The 14,636-nt window shown below is 36.0% G+C and overlaps 1 protein-coding gene across 3 annotated transcripts in view; it reads left to right on the top strand.

The window, feature by feature from the left end:
- Window positions 1-14,636, top strand: part of Gphn (gephyrin) — a 447,337-nt gene that overhangs the window by 313,207 nt on the left and 119,494 nt on the right. For all 3 annotated transcript variants that reach the window (XM_052185596.1, XM_052185597.1, XM_052185595.1), the window contains one exon: window positions 6,552-6,594. In XM_052185596.1, coding sequence (XP_052041556.1) covers window positions 6,552-6,594 — 43 coding nt within the window. The remainder of the gene's footprint in view (window positions 1-6,551; window positions 6,595-14,636) is intronic.

The following is a 14,636-nucleotide window of genomic DNA, read 5'->3' as shown; positions in this document are numbered from 1 at the left end:
TTTTGGATAAGCTAAAAAAGCACACAATCTAAGTCACTTTACAAATGAGACTTATTTCCATATATTCGTAAAGGTTATATTTATGAATAAATGCTCCTCAAAGAAGTTCATATGTTGAGAGAGACATTACTCAAGAGTTTAATAATCAGAATGTAAAACAACCATAACATGTCAGAATTAACATTTCTGTTCTTCTAGTGGCCTGACCATTTGATATAATAGAGCATCCTACTCTCCTAGAAACTAAGAAATCTACTTTAATCTGACTGACATCCCAATATAGAGAACTTTTATTGTTCTGCTGATACATGTCATTATTTGATTAACCTCAATAGTAATGAGTTTTCTAAATTCTTGAGACCATTTTGCAGCATACCCAGAATCTATTTTTTTTTTTTTTGCATATCAGAGCTATTCTGTCTGGGCAAAAAAAAAGCAAAAGTGTCTTATAAACAGGTAAAATAGTTTTACCTACTTCAGATATGACAATGATTATCTTATGCTAGCAAAAATAAAATTCTGGTCTGCTGAGTTTAAAAAGAACAATAATTGCTGTGAACGAAACATTCAAATTTTGCAACTTTTTCCTTTGTATATAAAGCACTGTATTTAACATTGTGGAAAATATTTTTTAAAATTAGTCATGATCATGCCCCTTCAATAGTTTAGTCTCTTTAACTATACTATCAATAAATTCAATATGAAGAACTATGTTAAGTCCTATGGAAAAGATTCAGAAGATACTTCAAGATTTTAGGAAAACCTAAGTCTAGATTATGGTAATGACAGTACAGTCATATAAATGTAGGGGAATGCCAGGACAGGAAAGCGAGAGTGGGTGGATTGGTGAGCAGAGGGTAGGAGGATGGGCTGGAGGGTTTGCGGGGGTGGAGGGGAACCAGGAAAGGGGACAACATTTGAAATGTAAATAAAGAATATATCTAATAAAAATGGAAAAATCATCAACTGTATTTTAAATTGCTGAATTTGGTAATTGCTGGTAGATAAATTATATCTTAGCATTATTAACAATTTAAAGGAAGAAAATATTATCTGTGATTAAAGAATTTAGAAATTGTTTTTCCTATCTGATATAGTCTAATCTGGATCTTAAAGGATAAAGAGTTTGGACCAGAAGCTTGATCAAAGTGAAAAAGCCTAGAAGTCAAAAAAAAAAAAAAAAAAAAAAAAAAAAAAAAAAACCTAGAACTAGTTCTGGTTGTTAATGGTCTGAATAGATGGCCTCCAACCTTAAGTGTGGACATGGTCCTTCTAAAACCTTCTGGCCAACGCTATGGAAAATATTAAAACAGTATTGTTTGTTGGAAGTTTTACTTGTTTTGCTTTGTTTTCCCCTTTGAAAGAAGGGGTCAAAAGTAAAAACTTGCTTCCATTCTGAGCTAGTGAGGAAACTAATGGCAAAGGGTGTATAGTTATAGAGTATGTCACACTGCCAGTGAATCTACTACCATTATAACTATTCATAGTCATTTCCCTCTTTAAAACTTCAAATTAGTGAAATATTCTTTATTTCCTTAGGCCCTACCAAAACCTTTATATTTCCTATAAGAAAACTAAGGTTATGGGAGAACCCACCACCTAAAATGCTAAAGCAGGAAAAGTCAAGCTATTCTGGCCTGTTAAGAATTAAATAAAAAAATGTTATAGCAATATGATCTCTGAATAGTCACAAAACTGCCAACTAAATTCAGATGTCATCATGAATCAAAATTCATGTCATACAAAAGGAAGAAACCAGATGAAGTTGAGTAATGACATTAATAATAGAAAAGCAAAGAGGGATTGTTTTCTTTTTCTTATAAATTGATCTGACCCTACTACTAACAAGAACAGCCAATTTTTAAGTAATATTTATTGAGAGTTAAATTTATAGGAAATTTAGCTTCTAAATAGATAAGCTTTTTTGTTTTTAAAGAATATTTAAAAAATTAAATTGTATCTTCCCAAACCAGATAACTTCTCAGATTATATAATTAAGCAAATCATACTAAAATTTTAAATGATTTTCTTGATTTCATCAGAGGAAATAATTTATTTTCTTCTTCATTTTGACCCCACCTGATGAATCGCTCAGAATTTTTTCCATCTGAACCATGTATTCTAGCATTTCTAGGAGAAAAAACATGAATGAGCCCAGCAAGCAGCAGAATAGAAGTAGTTTTTTTGTAAGATTAGATGGGTTCTGACCTACCATTAAATATGATCCTTATTATGTATCCTGATATTGTTATGAGCCTATCCTTGGCATGGGCTTGGTTTAATTTGTTTGAGTCCCCCTTCTGCAAAATGCAAAAGGAAAGAAATGTTTGTTATTTGCATTTATTTATACTAGCTAGTTGTATACATCTGGCTTCCATTGGAGAGCCCCTGACATCACAGGGAACGGTGATCAAAATTCCACACTCTAGCTTCAAGCTGGGGGCTCGTAGCTATTGCAGCATTGAAAGGGAATCTTTTCCTGGCTTCTTTAAAATGAGCATGGTGATGGGATGGTTTAAGGGAAGAACACCTCTCCAATCACATGACCACTGCTGTGCTTCCGTGTGTCCTGCTTTTCTCATGACAGCTTGGCACTACATTCTTTCCCTGTATTGTTAGTGGACCTTTTTTTTTTTTTTTTGTATGTATGTATGAGTGGGCTGGGGGCTGGGGACATAAATGAATGGTTATACATTATGCATGCATCTTTCACCATTAGAGTGATGTGCCTTCCCTTATGTATCACAAATTATAATCATTCTTAACCTCTGTGTCCGTAGTGATTGAGCTCTCTGTTTCTTCCTTTTTGGTGTGAGATTTGTATGTTATTATATGTTTTAACATTTACACCTTCAGTTGTTCATGTTACATTAAACATAAGTTAAAATTTTCTCCCAAATGAGTTAGCTTTTCATGTTGGGCTGGAAGAATCTTCATTTCTGTGTAGCAATTCACAGTTATTATAACCTATGGCTTTCAATTGTACCTCCTATAATGAAGAGATGACTTTAAACACTGTGCTATTCTTATTATGACCTAAGCATAAGGTAAGTAATTTATCTGTCTCTAAAGATTGTGGCTGCTTGTAAAAATTTTCTCAGTTTTTTAAGACATTTTTATTTTTGTTCCTTACCATTTATTATGTGTTGTCCTTCCTTTGTTTCTGTGTCTTAAGATTTCTTAATAAGCTGTGTGATCTTAAGCAAAAATCCTATTTTATTGAAAACACGTGTCTAAGTAAATTATTTGATGTCTCGAGTAATCTTAATTAGTAAGTGAATATCTGTGTTTTCAGTGGTCTCCTTTCTTTTTTATTTTCTCCATTGACTCCAGTAGAGTGCACTGTTATTGCACTGTTTTCATTCTGATTCCTGTGGGAGTAGAATCATCTGTGCTATAAAATCAGTCAGTTATTAACTGCAACAAATAATATGCCCAACAGAATAGTGTAATGGGGATTCTAATAGTATACCCTTAATTGAACTTCTCATTTTCTTCCATTAAAAATTTAATGTAATCTAATAATCTCAGATTATTTAATTTTTCATGTTCCCCTTTTTCTCACTGCTTAAAACAAGTAACAAAATAAAATGAAATAAAACTTAATACTTTTAACTTATCCTTTAAAAGTAAATTCCATGATATTATGTTATGTTAAAACCTTTATATTGAGATTTTATAAAAATAAATGAATGAACACTATAAATATGACATTATGTAGCACAGAATAATTCAGTACATACATTATCAATAAAGTTTTGAAAATTACTTAATCTTGACTTTTTTAGATATATTTAAAAGCACTAAGTAAAGAAAGTCTTATAATCACTAGTTTTAAAAATAATTTCTCTCAAATCTGGTTCAACAGCCAATGTAACATAAATGGGAAACAGTATTTGCAATACTTTTGGCAATCTGTACACTTTGATAAAGGCTCCTATTTCAGAAAACTGAATTTTTTAATTCTCCAAATCTCTCCTCTAAAGCTGTTTGAAATATGTGATTCCAAACTGAGGTATTAAAAAAAAATGTGGGTTTCTTTATCTGTATTATAAACAGTTGTGGGGAGGTATTAATCTTTAAGCCTTTTAGGAAAGCAGAAGGGATGTTTTCATTTGCTTGGTCTTGTTTACAAAATACCAGGGAGTTCTTTACTAACATTTCCATTATATGCATTACTAAATGTATATAATAGATATTAGGTAAATTTGTTAGAATATTTTGAGACAATTTGAAGTACTCATCTGAACTGCACTGTTCATTGTAAATTTCTTGTTTCTATCCATACACTAGCTCCACTCTAGATTGGAAGGGCTTAAAGATGAACTCTGGAGGAATAGAGGCTACGACTTAAGAGTAACTATTACTGACCAAAGGAGCTACTTTCCACTCGCAAACATTGCTTTGCGCGATGGGCTTGGCTCCTTCACATCTTGTTTCACATCTTGTTGAAGACTTTTTTGACTTCCATTTGACTTCTATGGGCTGTTTTTTGTCTTTCAACATTTTCCTCTTTCTTTTCCCTCTTTCTCCCAGATTTTCTTCCCATGCTTTTAGCGTTCTCTTATGTTCTTTGATTCACTTTTTCAAATGTAGTTTAAGCTTGTCTATTAATTTCTCTGTTGTTGTGTGTTTCTTTCCCCGTTAAGACTGTAGAGGTAGAGATACACTTGTTTTCATTTCATGGTATGCAAATTGCTCATTTATTTTGCAGAAAGTTCATTGGTTACACTTACCTGTTTGATATGAATTTTCAAGTCAAAATAGTAGAACGTTCTCATGAATACACTGTCCCCTTCAGTAAGCCCATGCTTTCTTTTTTTTTAACCTCCATATTTACTTCTTCAGTCTCTCTCTCTGATTTTTCTTTCTTTTATCATGTTTTCTTCTGTGTCTTATTCTCTTTAAGTCACTAATTTCTTTCTCATTAGGTCCACAATTGTTCTCCATTAAGTCTTATAAGTAAAACAATATAACAATTTTTATTCTGGATGGGTTTTTACTATAGACCTAAAACTACTAAAGCAATGTGGGCCAAAAGAGAACAGCTAATCTTTGTAACTAATTGCTTGTTTTGCTGTGTGTGTGCACGTGTGTGTGTGTGTGTGTGTGTGTAGTATGCGTGTGTGTTTAGATTTATTTGCTTTGGCTTTTGTTTTCCCGTGTTTGCTCATGGCATTTTTATTATCCTTTCTTTAAGCATTCATTAATTGTTTAGTGTTTTCGGGAAGGACAGCCATAACCTGCCCTAAGTTACAACATTGATTTCATGCCCTTTTTCATATATTATTAAACTGTGTTAAGCTATAGAAAGTTCTTTGTTGTCTATATATCCATCTGGGGCAAGCTGCTGTGGAGTGGGAGGAAGAGGTGTGGACCCTGAATAAGGTTATATCTAAAATTATAAGTTACCATTCAGCATGGCCATTGGATACAGCTATTTGGTGAACTTCAAAAATGTTCCACTTTAAATTTTTCAATCAGAGCATAAAGGGACCCTAATTGGCAAACTATATATATATATATACACCTAAAAATGGTTAATGAGTTAAATTTAACTCATTTCCAATAGAAACACCTTTCATAACCAATATTGTTAATTTATAAGAACATTTATAAGAACATTTACTATGAAAGTTAGTGACCATCAAAGGTAAATGTTACAAATAACATTTTTTCTATATCCCTTGTTAATATATATTTAATAAAAATCACTACAAAAGAGTATTTGATTTTAACTTTACTTAGATTTTGTTGTTATTCTAGTCAAGACATATGCAGAGTACCGTGTGAATATAGATATTCATAACTGAATATGTAGTATTGAATTTATTCCATTTTATAGTCATCCTTCAGTATCCATACCAACTTCATTTCATTTCAAGTCCTGCTTAGGTATCCAAATCCCAAATATTCAAATCTCATGTAAATAAAGTGTCATCTATTACTTACAAACTCAGTACATCCACTCATATACTTTATATCATAGTCTCTAGTTTAGTATGCAAGTGCTCTACCGTTGAGCCACATCTGCAACCCTTATCTCTACTTTATAATTTAATGCAATATGAATGCTGTGTAAATGATTGTTATATTGTATTCCATAAGGAAAAAGGACAAGGGAAATAGATCACATGTATAGAACAGATACAGACAGTAGTACTGATGTTTTGTGTTATTGGTTTTCTTCCTCTCTTCCTCCTTCTCCTTTTTTCTTTTCTAATCTACAGTGTGTTGAATCTGCAGCTATGAAACCCACAGATATGGAGGGCCACCTGGGCTGATCTCAAATTCACATAAATTGGTTTGGGTCTTATCTTTGTCCAGTTTATAATATTGTACCTGAAATATTTTTCTGGAACTCAATCTTTTATAAATAAAAATGAATAAAATATATCTGGAAACTGTAATGGACTTTTACTAACATGTTGTGATAGCCAAGATAAATAAAAACCTTTTCTCCTAGACCTCAGGAGCTTGCCCATTAAGCGTACTTATCTGGCTGTCCGTGTTATAAGCCCTAAATTACTGAGTTTGTGCTCTTTCTGCAGGTCCAGTCCAGGTGCAGCAGCAAGGAGAACATTTTAAGAGCCAGTAAGTAGTCATGATTTCAGGTAGGCTTCCAAAATTTATAAATTGTGGCTCAACTGAATATAGAGCTAAAGAGTGGCATTTTAATGAAAATATGAAGATAAGCAATGATGAAATTTTATATAAAGAATATGTATTTTATAATGTTCCCCATCTGATTTTTTCTTAATAACAATATAAATGTTTCCCTGAATCTAATTTTTTGAAAGCTGAATGAAATTTGATGCATTCACATTAAGATAGATATGAGTGCCTCTGTGACACTAAGGTGAGGAGCCTGCCCCTTTTTATAGTCTTATTTACAAAAATAACTGAAAAGCAGACTACATGAAAATAATTCTAATATAAATCCATGAAAGCAGAAGACAGAGACTAAGAAACAAAAAAGCAAACTGAACATGCATGGTTGTAGTCCTAGCAACTGAGAATAAAGCACTTGAGTTTTTTGCTAACCTAAGTTTTTTGCCAGTCTGTGCTATATCATAAGACCAAGTCTCAAAAAGGCTTGAACAGAGCTAAACAAAGAATTTTCACCAGAAGAACTTCAAATGGCTGAGAAACATCTTAAAAATGCTCAACGTCATTAGTCATTAGGGAAATGCAAATCAAAACCTTGAGATTTCACCTTACACCAGTCAGAATGGCTAAGATTAAAAATTCAGGAGACAGCAGGTGTTGGTGAGGATGTGGAGAAAGAGGAACACTCCTCCACTGTTGGTGGGGTTGCAAATTGGTACAACCACTCTGGAAATCAGTCTGGTGGTTCCTCAGAAAACTGGGCACGTCACTTCCGGAAGATCCGGCTATACCACTCCTGGGCATATACCCAGAGGATTCCCCAGCATGTAATAAGGATACGTGCTCCACTATGTTCATAGCAGCCCTATTTATAATAGCCAGAACCTGGAAAGAACCCAGGTATCCCTCACACAATGGAGTACATACACAATGGAGTACTATTCAGCCATTAGAAACAATGAATTCATAAAATTCTTAGGCAAACAGATGGAGCTGGAGAACATCATACTAAGTGAGGTAACCCAGTCTCAAAAGATGAATCATGGTATGCACTCACTAATAAGTGGATATTAGCCTAGAAAACTGGAATACCCAAAACATAATCCACACATCAAATGAGGTACAAGAAGAACGAGGAGTGGCCCCTGGTTCTGGAAAGACTCAGTGTAGCAGTATAGGGCAAAACCAGAACAAGGAAGTGGGAAGGGGTGGATGGGAGAACAGGGGGAGGGAAGGGGGCTTATGTGACTTTCGAGAAGTGGGGGGGGGGGGCAGAAATCATTTTGAAATGTAAATAAAAAATACATTGAATAAAAAAATACTTTTGTAAATATGAATTTAAAAGATTTTTATCTTCACATACAAAATGTTACAGAACATTGTTCCCTGGTCCAGAAATGAAAAATCTTTACTACTTTCTTTTGGTTGGATTACAACAAAGGTAGAATTATATATTCAGTTTTGTTTTATAAAAATAAAACTATGAGACCAGGTGGTGGGTAGCAGTCATCTTTAATCCCAACACTCAGGAGGCAGAATTAGGTGGATTTCTGTGAGAGCTCCAGACCAGCCTTGTCTAAAGAGTGAGTTCCAGGACAGTCAAGGCAACACAGAGAAAAACCAAAGAAAAACAAATCAAAGAAAAAGAAAAGAAAGAAACTAATGGGTTTTGTTTTTACTATGCTTAAAGTGAAATTCTACTGAAAGATTCACCATTAAAGCTTTGGGGTCATCCTGAAAACAATGCTGAATGGATGGTACTTGTATTTTCTTTTTTGTCTCTTAATAATTTAATGATATCATCCAGTCTTCTTAATGGTTTTCAGTAGATGTCCAGGGAGAGCAGAAGGAAACAGGTCTACTAGACACCCACGCCAATGGGAGTCACAGCAAATGAGATGGTTTCTATTCCAGTAGAATGTAATAGTATTAGTTAGCAATCCAAGTGTACTTGGGGGCTAAAAAGACACCTCAGTGGGTAAGAGGACTTGCTGTGTGATCCTGAAGACTGAGTTCAGATATTCAACAGCCATGTTAATGAAAAGAGAAGAGTGAGCCAGGCTAGCCAAGAGGGGTCAGGGAGTGATGACATGCACTAGGTTCGCAGAGAGAATTTGTCTCAAGAAAAGTAGTAGTGAGAGTGTTAAAGCAAAACACCCCAAACTATCACTGGCCTCTTTGTATACAGTGGATGTACACACTACCACACATACATAGACCACTTCACATACACAAAGCCATAATTGCTCACTGTTAATGATAGTACTACAAAAACTGAAGTAGAAAATTTAAAAGTTAAAAATCAACCTAGGATATAAAATTTGAAAAGGTGGGGTGAGTGGAACATATTTGAGAACTTCAAATAAATTAGGGTGTGTGTGTGTGTGTGTGTGTGTGTGTGTAAACATTTTCTATCTCTCCATTATTAATCTGTTTACCCTAAGACCTAACTTTGAAAAACCTATGGGTCAGGCATAATAATTAACTGTTCACTAAAATAAAGCAAGATAGATAAATTACATTTTACAATGAAAAGTGCATAATTTCTACAGATTTTTAGTTCTGAAATTTTAGGTCACTGGTAATAATTATGATTAGAAACAAAAAAGTCACTTTTTGAGGACAAATTCCCTTGAACTTTATTTCATTATTTACCATAGACTTTTGTGTCACTTGATAATCAGTTTGGATAGACATAGTATCCCAAGTATTCTTTAGTGATCTTTGAATGGAATTTTTTTTTATTTAGTATTTGTCAAATAATTTTTTTATTCGATATATTTTTTATATACATTTCAAATGATTTCCCCTTTTCTAGCCCCCCACTCCCCGAAAGTCCCATAAGCCCCCTTCTCTCCCCCTGTCCCCCCACCCACCCCTTCCCACTTCCCCGTTCTGGTTTTGCCGAATACTGCTTCACTGAGTCTTTCCAGAACAAGGGGCCACTCTTCCTTTGAATGGAATAATTTTATGGATGGGCTTTGGGGATCTTTAGGTCCATATGGAGCCCAACCAACATCATAACTTTATCAATTTGTGATTTCTGTAAGTTTATGTTCTTTTATCTTAATACCATTCTAATTAACTCCTAGCAATACCCATGACCTCACCTCTTCTTTCTCTAGGCTCATTTTTTTCATTATGGTGTGTGTGTGAGAGAGAGAGAGAGAGAGAGAGAGAGAGAAATTCATGTCTGTATATCAACATAAATGCCCATGGCACAGGTATGAATGCCAAAAGACAATTCACAGAAGTTCTATTATGTCAGACCAAGGATCAGGCCTTTACCCATGAGCCATCATGGTTGCCTGTTTCTCTGAAGTTAACTACAATATTCCCATTCCTTATTTAGACAGTACTTATCTCCCTAATCTTATTTTCCATGTAGTGTCATATTATAGACATATAGAAACTATTAATAGTTACTCATTCAATACTAAACACGACCTCTATTCCTTTTACTTCTTTTTCCTTGTATATATAACCTGCCATTGTGTATAAAACATCTACCTTTTATTAGGATTCTATGGCACCTCTGAGTTTCCCTTAGTAGGATAACTAATCCTTCTTGTATACCCTTCATCAATTGTAAATCAAGAAAATTCTTCCATAGATTTGCTTACAACCCAATTTGATGGCATTTTTCAATTTCCTCAGATGACTCTAGCTTATGTGAAGCTTAACAAAAGCTGACACAGCAGCATTCTTAATCCATTTGTTCTGCTCTAGTCACATACCTATTAGAACACAGACATACATTATAGTCTCACTCTCTGTTCCATGTATTACTGAGTGGGCTAACAAGCTACCTGGTGTGACCCTCCTGTCACAAAGGACTAAATCCCCCTCCTCTGGTCACCCTCTACCCCACTCACATATAACATAAGTAGAAGCACATAAACAGACTACTTAAGCCTGCTGTCTCATAGTATGGGACCTCCTCTCGTCCCTAGAAATCACTAAAAATAGACATTCAACTCTGTCTGACAAGACTGAAGCCTCTCTTACGTGGGAATCCCATCCCACTTATGCTGTCTTATCTGTCATAAGTGTCAATAAAACTCTTGATAGAGAATATGCCTCAGACCCTCTCTCTAAAGTGACCTCCTTCCACCTCTCTTCCTAAAAATCCAACAACCATACACTGTATAAATTACAAAAAGGGATAATTTACTTATTGCATTTTTGGAAATGGAAAATTCCAAGATCAAGTTGCGAGCAGATTTGTTGTCTATTGGGTACCTAGTCTCTTCCCTTATGTCATTATGAACACTGCTTTCACTGTAACCTCATGTAGCAGAACTCACTTCACACACTTAGCACTAATTCCGTATATATTGAGTTTGATCACCCAGTGGCCTATTTACCTTCCAAAATACCCACCTTGTTATTACTGTTACATTGGTACTTAAATTTTAATGTGGATTGTAGAAGATACACAGACATTCAAATCAAAGCAATAGTGATGAATAAATCTTAGCAAAAGTTTTTTTTTTATTTGGGTATTTTCTTTATTTACATTTCAAATGTCCCCTTTCCTGGTTTCCCCTCCAAAAACACCCTATCCCATTCCCCCATCCCCCTGCTCACCAACCTACCCACTCCCACTTTCCTGTCCTAATATTCCCCTCTGCTTGGGCATCAAGCCTTCTCAGGACCAAGAGCCTCTCCTCCCTTTGATGTCCAACAAGGTCATCCTCTGATACATATGCAGTTGGAGCCATGGGTCCCTCCATGTGTACTCTTAGGTTGGTAGTTTAGTCCCTGGGAACTCTGGGGTACTGATTGGTTCATATTCTTCCTTTGGGGCTGCATGCTCCTTCAGCTCCTTAGGTCCTTTCTCTAGCTCCACCATTGTGGACCTTGTGCTCAGTCCAATGGTTGGCTGAGAACACCCACCTCTGTATTTGTCAGGTACCTCCCAGGAGACAGCGATATCAGGCTCCTATTAGCAAGCACTTGTTGGCATCCACAAGTTTTGCAACATTCATTTGATGTTGTTCAGTGCAACTAAATAGCCAACAATACAAATCATATCCACGGTTCTCCTGGTATATCTTTTCCATTTCTAGTAAATCAGTAGCATTCTGTGACAACTGGTTTGAACTGTTCTTAAACCTAATATTGAATCTATTTGGATATTGTAATTTTAGTGAGTGCTACCTATCTGGTGTTTACTATAGCCTCCTTAATACCATCTTCTGTTTGGTACCTTTTGTAATAATGTCCACTTCATTTAGGAGCAGCAGAGCATTAAATTGCTCTTAATTGGATGATGGTTTTTGCATATATATAAAATTCAAAACCTTATTTCTAAAGCATTCCAAGATCATGAACTAATCCCAAAGTGTAATGTCAATACATTTATTTAATTAAATGGCTGATCTAACTGATGAAATATAGTGCACTCAGTAACTTTTGCAATCTGGATACATTTTGCCTCTGACATAGCATCATATTTTAGGGGTATAATTTGTGATACTTAAATGGACTCAGAGTAGAAAGTTATTGAAGAGTTAATTTTAATTCATAGCTATGGTTATGTTTGGTAAACAGAAAAAAAGATTTAACTTACAAATGTTACAGATAGCACACAAGTTGTGTTTGGTAATTAGGAAAGAGATTTAATTTACAGATGTTACAGCCACCAGAGTTAGTTTACTATCACTCAGACATAGTTTATAGTCAATTAAGTCTTTATTTCAGCCATCTGGAACCACACCCAAGTGTTTAGAGAAGTAAGTGTGTGTCCAAGTGTCCAGAAGATGAGGTTTTTAAAGGCAAAAACATTCTCCTGGCATCTCCCTAAGTAGCTGCAAAGGGGGGATTTACAGAAGTAAGCAGTTTGAAGTTAGCATTTTTAACAGAAGCTAAGGTTAGTTAGCTGGAGGGAGTTCCATACAGACAGACAGTTGAACAAAAGGTAAGATAAGTTAGCTAAGACATCTTGTCCTTAGGTTCCTAGAACAGAGTTAGATAATTTTTCATAAGATTCTCTATAAAGAGCCGGGCAGTGGTGGCGCACGCCTGTAATCCCAGCACTCTGGGAGGCAGAGGTAGTCGGATTTCTGAGTTTGAGACCAGTCTGGTCTACAGAGTGAGTTCCAGGACAGCCAGGGCTATGCAGAGAAACCCTGTCTTGAAGAAAAAAAATCCCCCCCCAAAAAAAAAAGATTCTCTATAAAGGTATTCAAATTCTAATTAAACCTGAAATGGACTCAACAAGAAAACAAGATTGAGGAACTGTTGCACTGTCTTACTCTCTCATCCAAGAACTGTCTAGGTTATGTAGGAATACAGCTATTTCAAAATCTCTGGCCCTACTGCCTGCAATAACTACTCATCCTAATTATCTCTTAGTTCTTACCATGAAAAAAGCTTTAAAACTTTTTAAGATCTGTTAGTAGTTCAAGATTTCCTTTCCTGCTATTTTCTGAAGGAAAACAGGATGAGAGGATCTGGGAGATGAGGCTGATAGGAGTAGAGGGAGGGAAAACTGCAGTCTGGATGTATTGTATGAGAGAAGATAATAAATAAATATATAAATGAATAATAAATAATCATAATAGGTAATAGATTTTACTTACAACAAAATCATAACTTCTTTTTGGAAACTATTTTAGTTAGAGTCTGAAATCTCGCCCCAATTGACTGATAAATTTGAATACTTAGTTCTCAACTGATAGTTTGACTTGGACAGACTGTGAAATGTTTAAGAAATAGAACCTAGCTGAAGAAGTTGATCACTGTGGGTTATAGCTAAGCCTGCTTCTGTCCCTAACTCACTCTGTCTCCTGATCCACCATGATATACCAAATTATGCTGCAAGTTCCCATTGCTGTGATGGCTCCCCAGCTACCATGCCTTTTCTACCAGGATAGACTATAGTTTCTTTTTTGTTGTTGTTTTATATTTTTACAGTCCAGTCTTTGCCCCCCTTCTGGTCCACTCTCCCATAGGTCCTCCTCCCCCACCCCCATCTCCAAGAGGTTGCCTTCCACCCTGGCCAGGCTTTCCCACTCCCTTGGGCCTCAAGTCTCTCAAGGGTTAGGCACATCCTCCCACTGAGGCCAGACTAGGCAGTCCTTTGCTGTATATGTGTCAGGGGCCTCACACCAGCTCCTGTATGCTGCCTGCTTGGTTGCTCATTGTCTGAGAGATCTCAGGGGTCCAGATTAGTTGAGACTGCTGATCTTCCTGTGGGGTCTCCCTCCTCAGCTTCTTCCAGTCTAATTCAACCACAGGGGGTCCATGACTTCAGACCAATCTTTGGGTGTAAGTATCTCTGTCTGTCAGCTACTTGTTGGCCCTCTTAGAGGACAGTCATATTAGGCTCCTGTCTGTTAGCACACCAAAGTATCAGTAATAGTATCAAGGCCTTAGAGCCTCTCCTTGAGATAGATCCCAAAGTGGGCCGGTCACTGGACCTCCTTTCCCTCAGTCTCTTCTCCATGTTTCTCCCTGCAGTTCTTTAAGACTGGAACAAGTCTGGGTCAGAGGTTTTTTATTGTGGGATGGGAACCTTAGACCTCTACTTGATGCTCTGTCTTTCTACTAGAGGTGGACTCTTGAGTTTCCTCTCCCTACTATTGGGCATTTCATCTAAGGGCCCTTCCTCTGAGTTCTAGAGTCTCTTAAACTGTGAACTAGCATGTATCTTTGTTTCCTTCAGGTTGCTTCTGTTAGACATTTTATAACAATTTTACAGAAACTATGAATACAGTAGAGATCTTCGAGACAGTGAGTTAGTTTATAGAGATACTTGCTGCACATGCATGAGAACCTGAGTTTGACTGTTCAGCACACTTTAAAAAAAAATGGGGCTGGGCAGAGACAAGTAGATCCAAGGTGGTAGCTGGCTAGTCACCCTAGACAAAACAAGGAGCTTCTAGTTTGGTGAATAGGCCCTGTCTTAAAAGAATAGTTCAAGGACATCATACTAAGTGAGGTAACCCAGTCTCAAAAGATCAATCATGGTATGCACTCACTGATGAGTGGATATTAGCCTAGAAACTTTGAGTACCCAA

The sequence above is a fragment of the Apodemus sylvaticus genome, chromosome 6 (genome assembly GCF_947179515.1).
Source record: "Apodemus sylvaticus chromosome 6, mApoSyl1.1, whole genome shotgun sequence".
In the NCBI taxonomy this organism is placed as follows: domain Eukaryota; kingdom Metazoa; phylum Chordata; class Mammalia; order Rodentia; family Muridae; genus Apodemus; species Apodemus sylvaticus.
This window is presented reverse-complemented; position numbering and strand designations above follow the sequence as displayed.